Source organism: Tasmannia lanceolata, unplaced genomic scaffold, assembly GCF_043159265.1.
Source record: "Tasmannia lanceolata isolate RefF3 unplaced genomic scaffold, GAP_Taslan_0.1 ptg000015l, whole genome shotgun sequence".
NCBI classification, from domain to species: domain Eukaryota; kingdom Viridiplantae; phylum Streptophyta; class Magnoliopsida; order Canellales; family Winteraceae; genus Tasmannia; species Tasmannia lanceolata.
The window spans coordinates 51,946,878-51,956,478 of NW_027518692.1; the positions used below are offsets into that span (position 1 = coordinate 51,946,878).

A 9,601-nucleotide genomic window follows, 5' to 3' on the forward strand; every position below is an offset into this window, starting at 1 on the left:
ACGAGATTAGCAGGATTCTCTTCTTGTACGCTAAATTTCAACTTGCTTTTTCTAGTACTCTGGCATGTGTAGGAATGGTAAGGTCCCTGGAGGTTCCAAGAACGCCGTCATTTATATTTTTATTTCTGATATTAGGAGCCATTTGGCAGTGTGTCACACTAGGGTCCTACCAGGCTTCCCAAAAAATTGTTTCAACTATTCGAGACGTCCAATGCGGTCAGTGAAATGTGTGTTGTGTGTGGTTTGCGCCATAGTTTCAAAACTCTCCCACGTCATCGTCAACTCACCCCAGTCAACTCCCTTTTACCATGGCCGAGTTCCTGTCTGAATCATCATTTTACCCAACAGAGTCAATCAAAACTCCTTTGACTGTCCCGCGTAATGACCGCATCAACATAGCAGTCAGCCGTGTTGCACCGAGTTGACTAGGATCTACTTTGGCCATATTTTTGCCCGCATCCGCAATTTAGAACACTAACTATGCGCAGGTGTGCCAATAAGTAAACACTGCGTAGTGTAGTGGCCATTGTATTCTCCGTGAAAAGGTGAAAAGGTTCTATCAAAACCATCTAGATTGCTACTGTTGTTGAAATGCCTATGCTCCCGCCAGAGGTTCTTGTAGGAGTACATCACATCTTGGATGGTAAGACGATCTTCCACCCAATCGTCATTATGCCAAAGTCTCCTGATGTTATCATGCATTTTCCTCAAATTCATGGTTGGAGCGAGAAGGGAAAAACAATAAAATGAAACTGCAAGAATAAGAACTTAGAGAAAGTAGAAAAGATCCAACCATGTATTGAATCCTCAAATATCGAAGCAGAGCTATTGTACGTCCTCGAATGCTTTACTTAAGACGTTATTCGGCCCTATTCTGGTACAAAGATTTAACAACTGAACAATCTCCATGAACATGAACAACAACTGAGTGTTAGTGTGCGCCTATCAAACACTAAAAGGCAAAGCTTCGAGACCCTCTGTCAATACAAATCAGGCTTCCTAATTTTCTGTTGTGGAACGTAATCTCACAACATGAACTGTGGACCAACATCACATAGAACTTTGAGGCTTTTGTGTGGACCTTAATCTCACACGAAAATGGTTGAACTCATCTGAGGCTCTTGTGTGAACCAATAATCACAACCATCTAGTCGGAATAGATTGGGGGATTAAGATGGCTCGTTACATCTGAAAGTGGGGCCTACCTCGAAAATTTCTGATCTGAGCGCCACGTGTAGGGCAGGTGCAACGATTTTAGTCTGCTATTTGTCAACGATAAATGTCCCATATGTCCGAACGCTTTTTACAACTATAGAGATCTATATATACATTGTTTTTTCTTCTATTCACGAAATTTAGGAAAGAGAGCGATTCATCTCTTGATCAATTTGCGATCGGATTTCGGTTTCATTTTCCCCAATTTTCAGGTGAGTTACTGCTTTTATGATGATCTTACGTTCTATGCTTTGATACAGATCTTACGGTTCTTTTACTCTAGGGTTTCTCGAAGCAGATCCCCGATGCTTAAACTCGTCTGGATCTTGATTTCGGCCCCTTAAACCCTAGAAAATGACACAATTTGTGTGTTACTGTGTTTGCGTTTCCTTTTCACTTTATCTTTTGTCTTACTGTGTTTGCGTTTCCAGACATTGTTTGTAATCGTTGTAGTTGAAATGCTTGAGCTCTATCTAGGGTTTTTTTCTTTCCTACCTGGAATGACAAGTAGATCTCTGCTTACAGTCAACTGAATTTCGATTTTGACTTCTCAAACCCTAGGAATGAACTGTTCTAGTGTTTTGTTTTTTTTTCGTTATTCTCAGCTGATTGATCTTAATGTTTAATCTGAGAGATTTCATATTTTCATTCCTCGCAACTTTTGATTTATTGTTTGATCTTTCAACCTTATATGCAGAGTAGCAACTTGAATTTTGAAACCTCAAGCCAACAGATTTTAGTAGAAATAAATATTCCGGTCATCTCTCTGTTTCTTTTTTGTTATTGATTGTGTATTAGGGTAATAATCAAGGGAAGAATTAGATGAAAAATAGGAGGAAAGAAGGGATGAGAGAATCACGAAAATTGAGATCGCATCCTCACTCACATTTTGGTATTTATGTACTAAAATGCGATGGACATAAATGCCCAACACTACTAACGTATTCCAACACTGCCCCTAAAGCTGGAGAATGTTTATCATATAATCCTAGCTTGGTACATATAGTATCCAAGGTTTTAAATTTCGGTTTCGGGGGTAATTTCGGTCCTCACTGAAACCGAAATTTCAGCCGAAATTTGGTAGAAGGGCTCGAAATGTCGGTTTCTTGGGCCAAAATTTCTGTAATTTCGGCTGAAATTCTGTGAAGACAAATAATTAATATTTTATCCCAAATTTCGGCATTTTGGCAATTTCGGTTTTGGAACATTTCGGTTTCGGTCCTGGTCCGAAATTTTGGATTCGGCCGAAATTTAAAACCTTGATAATATCCACATGCTCCAAGCTCAATGGCTTAGTAAAGAAATATGCTAACTGATCCATTGACCATAAATGGAGTAGATACATCTCCACTCATAACCATCTCTCACGCATATGTCAGTCCACTTCAATTTGCTTAGTACATTCATGGAATACTATATTGGAGGCTATATGCACAATAGCTTGATTGTCACAAAATAACAATACAGCTAACTTCACTTGAAATCCCAAGTTCCCAACTCTTGTAGTAAATTATTTAGCCAAGTCAGCTCATTGATATGGAACTCTTTTGAAGTCCATTCATTAGTCAAGGCATTTTTTTCTCTTTTAATTCTTCCATCCAACTTACAATCGTCGGAAGCTGGATATGGATTGATTTGACCATTGATATGGAACTCTTTTGAAGTCCCTTCATTAGTCAAGGCTTTTTTCTGTCTTTTAAACTGATATATAAATTTCAAATTTTGACTTGTTGAGCCTCCAAATTGAATGACCCAGCACTTATCCAAAAACGGGAAAAAAAATTAAATGATCTATCACATGTTTTCCATCATCTTGACCTCGACTTTTAGCAGCCTTTACTTTGATCTTTTTCCCATTTGATTCGGTTCTAGTTTCAGTTGTCATCATATAATACTAGATTACAGAAGACTTAAATTAATTCCAGGTCAGAAGTGATTCGTCGGAATTTATTTATAACATGATTTTGAATTAATGGACTGGTGATGAATCTGCATTTTAAAACCTTCCCCTTCAACTATTGAAATTAACTTGTTGCATACTTGCTTTCTTTCATTTATTTTACCAGCTTACAATAAAAATTGTTATTTCTGGGAGTGACTTTTGGATGTGGTTTTATAAGGTATGTCTTCCTCTGATAAAGTTAAGGAGAAAGAACACAAGGAAGAAGACAAAGAAGACGAACAGGGAGGATTCATTGACAAAGTTAAGGATTTTATTCACAACATCGGAGAGAAGATTGAGGAAGCAATAGGATTTGGGAAACCAACTGCCAATGTTACTGGGATTCACATTCCTTCAATCGATCTGAAGAAGGCAGACATTGTCGTTGATGTGCTCGTAACAAACCCAAATCCCATTCCCATCCCTCTCGTAGACATAAATTATATAGTAGAGAGCGATGGAAGGAAACTTGTTTCTGGGCTGATCCCTGATGCAGGAACAATTCATGCACATGGTTCAGAGACTGTCAAAATACCACTGACATTGATCTATGATGATATTAAAGAAACCTACGATGATATCAAACCTGGAAGCATAATTCCTTACAGAATTCAGGTCGATCTTATCGTTGATGTACCGGTTTTCGGAAGGATTACCATCCCACTTGAGAAGAAGGGCGAGATACCCATTCCCTACAAACCCGATATTGATCTTGATAAGATACAGTTCGAGAGGTTCTCCTTTGAAGAAACTACTGCAACCCTCCACATGAAATTGGAGAATAAAAATGACTTTGACTTGGGACTTACTTCATTGGACTACGAAGTTTGGCTCTCCGAGGTGAGCATTGGAGGTGCAGAACTTGCCAAAGCAACTAAACTTGATAAAAATGGAATTACTTACATTGAGATCCCAGTGACGTTTAAGCCAAAGGACTTTGGTTCTGCCCTCTGGGATATGATTAGGGGAAGAGGTGTTGGTTATTCTATGAAAGGAAATATCAATGTGGATACTCCCTTTGGGCCTATGAAGTTACCTATTGACAGGGAAGGTGGGACTACCCGCCTCAAGAAGAACAAAGGAGACCACGAAGAAGATGATGACGAGGTACACTCACTCCATTAACCTTTTTATAAGCTTTTGGAGTCTTTTGTCTCTCATGCATATTGGTCTTCAAATGTTTCTGAATTACCTATTGATGAATATATTGTTTACTAACAGCGTCAAATAAAATCATATCAAGTGTTTAAACAAATCACCTACGATTTTTTTTCCATTATTTTTTCTATTAGAATTGAAAAAGATCATGAGATGGGTTTGTTAACGAGTTAGGTTTTATGCATAGGACCCTGGTAAACCTAACATCCAGACACATCTGTTATTTGATCATAACAAAATCATATAATATTAGTTCATAAAATAATGAGATTCAAAAGACTGTATCTTGGTAAAATGTTATATGATGGAGACAACATTGTCCTAAAAATTAGTGAACAGTCGAACCGTGGATTGACGCCTCCCAACAAATTCCAAACAGGTGGGTATGATTCATCATTACAGGTCTTGACTGCCCATTAATTTTTAATACACCATCTTCCCTTTTAGCATTTTTCCTAGATAAATAAAAAGTTGTGGTGCTATAACATAAATAATGCAAGGAACAAGGAAAGAAATGAGGGTTTTTGCTTCATAGCCGTGTTTCACAGCACTTTTTTTAAAAACTGGAATATACTTCTTACCTAAATGTTAGATATTGTTTCTGGGAATTAATTGGCTCGGGTATTCATTGGCAAAATTTCATATTTTGATGTTATTACTTTTTTTCAGATTTCTTAGTTATATTTAAGTTACTTTAACATAAGTTATGCAAAGTAACTTTTAAGTATTTACTATTAAAGAATATGATAATTGGTAAATCTTTTAGTTTATAAAATGCTCTTGCAAGTTTACAATTTAAAATAGGGAAATGTTATCAGCACTACAGTATTTTGATGAGGGCACTCCTCACTTTATTAAAAGTACGGTACGGACCGCACCATAGGATGATCCAAACCGTCCATTAGATGGGCCACATCCTAAATAGGTTTTACCCCAAAAATCATTTCCATAGATCTATCCTAACCGTCCGATCTGAATGTTAGAGGGTTGATCCTAACCCTCTATAGATCGGAGGGTTAGGATCAACCAATGGAAATGATTTTTGAGCCACAACCTATTTAGGCTGTGGCCCATCAAATGGACGGTTTGGATCATCCTATGGTGCAGTCCGTACCTTACTTTTAATAAAGTGAGGAGTGCCCTCATCAAAATACAGTAGTGCTGATTACATTTCTCTTAAAATAATGACAAGAAAATAGTAAATTATATAATAAAAGTTATCCTTAAAAAATAATCAGCATATTCTAGAAAATTATTGAGAACCAATAATAAAAATGACAAATATCACGAAAAATATTTGGTCGAAATATTTCTGAAAAATAATCAGTACTTCTTGTTGAAATGTGCAACTCACTGATGCAGTAGTACTTCTTGTTGAAATAATGGCATAATAGAGTAGTACTTCTTGTTGCAGTGTGCAACTCACTGATGCATCTCCTGCTTTTCCTTTTGGTGCAGGATTAGAAGGCTTTAATATAGTTAATATCAGCAGCATTTCTTTTATGATATGGGGTCAAATAATTTAGACTGGAAGATGCTTTCGAGCTGGATATTGAATTTCTATGGTTGTTTTGTTTGAGTGCTATTTCTATGTGTGCATCTGCTCTGTTAAAAGTTACCTCTCTGCATTTATGCTGCAAGATCTATCATCTGATTAGTGAATTAATTGCTGTTGCTTGCTTTTACTTATATTGTCGAATACTTTGTTTACCCACGGCGATCTCATGCCTGTTATTAGGCAAATCCTACAAGAGTTTCTTCAAGAGAACTCTATTAGAAGAATTTGTTTATTAGAAGAGAGAAAACAGAAACACAAACAACAATATTTGCTGATCTTTCACAATCTTTAAGATAGCTTGTTCCTTCTCAAACCTGCACACTATAGGAATGAGGAAAAAAATAACGAAAAACAAAGAACGTTGAACCGATCGTTTTAGAGACATGCCTGCTTCAGGTTGAGCCTGTGGATCAATTAGATGCCCTGTTTTAAACTTAAGAAGGAGATGTTGTTTAATGCAAACTTAAAAACCAATAAGGCATGTTGTTTAATGCATACACTATGTATCTTTCTCTATCTCACATATGTCATGTTCTCTTATGCATTTACTACATATAAAATAAAGAACCTACCATATGTGCAAGAGAAAGATACATTGTGTATAAATTAAAAAACATGCCATATGTGGGGGAGGAGCCTTTGCCCCTGTGCTCTCTGCATGTGGGCCAAAACACATACAGGGACCACAGGCAAAGGCTGCCCCATCCCTGGCGTCCTCAATTCCTTTTCTACATAAAACTCCACCTGTAAGAAAATATGTGTGTTCCTCGATTATCTAACAATGGATAATCCATCCAGTGCATAACGATGTAATACTCGCAAATCAGATGGGTGGATTAGTCCAACTGGTGCGAGTTAGGAACAGAGATCATTGGCCACATAGTGGTTTGGTAGGGAACAATTTGAGGTGGACCCGAAAAGGTGCCATTCTTGGCCCTGGTTTTAATTGAAACCATCAAGCATAAATGCTCTGAATTCTGATTTAGTCAAAGATAAAAGAGATCAAATTGAATTTCATATCATCAGCCACATCTGTTTTGCATATTGCTTTAGATTATTCTTACTCCTCTTAAAAGCACAAACCTTTCAAAAAGGTCAGCCTCTTTTCTTCACAAAAGGAGATGTTTGAAATCAGTCTCTCCTTTGCCTCCGTATATTGGAAAAACACATTTCAAAGGCTCCATAAGGCAATTCACAGCACCCATTCATCAACTGGCTAGGCCTATATAAATGAGCACTACAGCATAGGAAATGAAGCAGGGAAGTGAAAGACAGAGTTCATAACTATTTAGCCTGTGTTTTGTTTGATTTTTGCTTTGGTGGAAGGGGGGAAATGCGAGGGCCATGGATAGTGCTTGTCTAAGGGCCTTGCATGAAGAGGTAGAGAGCAGAATGCAGCCAAGGATGACTTGGAAACATGGGCAAAGTGAGGGAGTACCTCAGCTGCACATGGTTGGCAAGTTGTCTCTGGCTACATTGGGCTCTTTTCTTCTCATGTGAGACCCGGATGACCCCAACATTACGTTCAGCTACCAACAACCATTATCTTAGATCCTGGTAACCAAGCATCAAAAAATGAATATCTAGAGTTGCAAATGTACGCAAAAGTGTGAGAGAATGGTATATCAAGGTCTAAACTTCCTATCATATGTTCTCTTGTTGTGTCTATGTGCGCGTATCACATATTTTTCCTTTCACAAAGCTCAAGTATCAAATCAATATTTCCCGTAAATCTTTTGAGTTTCCTCCTAATAATCTCCATATTTGTGGATCTCATTTTCCTAATAATCTCCATGGCTTGCATTCCATGGATTGATAAATGGGTAAGCCCAAGTCTCAAATTGATATTTCGTGTAAATATTTTGAGTTTCCTAATAATATCCATATTATAATCTCATTTTCCAAATAATCTCCATGTCCATGAATTGATAAATGGGTATATCCATGATCATCCATCACGGCTTTCAAAATCAATGTAACAGAGATCAAGGTCTGCTGGTGATTAGAAATTTCCAGGGTAACCTTTCCATGTATTTCACATTGGATCATTGACTATGCATATCACATATTAAATATTCATGACTTACTACTGTGACAATTCCATGGGGAAAAGCCATCGGGCCCATCATAATCAATGGTAACACGTGTCTTGAAAATGATCAAAATGCCCCAAGCACCATGCAATTGCACTGCGATGATTTTTCTATTCCAAACAATCGTATTAAACTCAAAACTATCCTCGTTCCACGAGTTTATAAAAGTGTTTACTCCTTCCAGGGAGGGAGGAGAATCTTTGGTTAATCCCAAGAGCATTCCTAAGTAAGAAGCGGTCGCACCCACCATCTCCGTGTCATGCTCCAAGGGTAAGTTCTCTATTAGATCTAATTAGTTAATTAGCCATTTAATTAATTAGTTATTTAGTTTAAACAAGGGTTTAGTTAATTAGTTAGGATCAGAGAGCCTTGTTAGATGATGTATATATAGCTCATTTGAAAATATGACCGTTTGGGGGTAAAAGTGTAAAAAATAGGGTTGAAAAAGTCAAACTATACTGATAAGAGGCAAATGGGTGGTTGAGGAGGTAGGACAGCCATGGCTAATTCCCAAACCACCACCAACCCATCTCTCTCTCTCTCTCTCTCTCTCTCTCTCTCTCTCTCTCTCTTAACAAAAGGACATCTAAATCAAGGGATTACTCACAAAGCCAAGCAAGAAAGGAATGAGGGAGGGAAAGCAGTCTTTTAACATCCTTCTCTCTCCCCTCCCTTCTCCTAACGACTAACAGCCCATTGAGTAAGAGCTTTCCTCCTTTTAGGATGTCTCAGCACTTACCTTTCAATATCGATCAACTATGGTTTTGCACATGTACCCATAAAGATGAAGTGTTAGCGTCCGATGGTCCTACCACCACTGCTCGGATGTATTCTATGCTCGGATGTATTCTATGGTTGTCTCAACACTAATTATGTCAGTTCACATTGCTAACATCTTGCTCACCCTGAAAATATAGGTCCAAACCAGCTATTACAAGATCTCATCAATCACATGATGTGCATTAGAGTACAACATTCACTCTATAAAAGCTATTCGGATCCCACTCTGGCAACTGTACGTCAGATACAAACTCTGCAATTTGGAGATTGTAAGAGAGTCAAACATGGAGTGGATCAAAGTGTTTGGCCGTAAATGCATCTCAGTGATGACCAATCTTATCTTATTCTTCCGATGCTCACGACAGCGCCATCACTCATAAAACAAAATTCAAGAAACACAACATTAAATCAACAAGCCACCATCGTATCAAACTGAACACAATTTTAAGGGCTAGAAAATCAGCTTATTGTTCTGTATACCTTGTTATCTAATTATTTGAAGTTCAAGATTGAAAATATAAGTCACAAGTAGTTCTAAAAGTTTTTTATTCAAAATTTCAATATTCGAAATGGAAGTTACTACTGCATATATCTGTTAGGCTGAACTATTTGAAATTCAAAGTGACAATTATAACAAATTTTCTCCCAAGAGTAAGGGGCATTATGGACGGTTTCCATTGTTGGGGCCAAGATAGAACTCACCCTTAAAAGCTAGCCGTTAAGGGAAGAGTGTCCGATGTGGGATCTTTGCTTTAGCATGGAACCCCCAACAATACCCCCCTCCACGAGAAAGCAACAAGGGCACACAGGAGTCCACACAACGGCTCTGATACCACTTGTTTGGAGCAGGGTAGA

The 9,601-nt window shown here is 37.8% G+C and overlaps 1 protein-coding gene across 1 annotated transcript; it reads left to right on the top strand.

The window, feature by feature from the left end:
- Window positions 1-1,270: 1,270 nt before the first annotated feature.
- On the top strand, window positions 1,271-6,000 carry LOC143892305 (uncharacterized). Its single transcript, XM_077396820.1, has 3 exons — window positions 1,271-1,427; window positions 3,336-4,264; window positions 5,774-6,000. Exons 2-3 carry the CDS (start codon window positions 3,338-3,340, stop codon window positions 5,777-5,779), a joined length of 933 nt encoding a protein of 310 aa, XP_077252935.1. The 5' UTR covers window positions 1,271-1,427; window positions 3,336-3,337; the 3' UTR covers window positions 5,780-6,000.
- The last annotated feature ends 3,601 nt before the right edge of the window (window positions 6,001-9,601 follow it).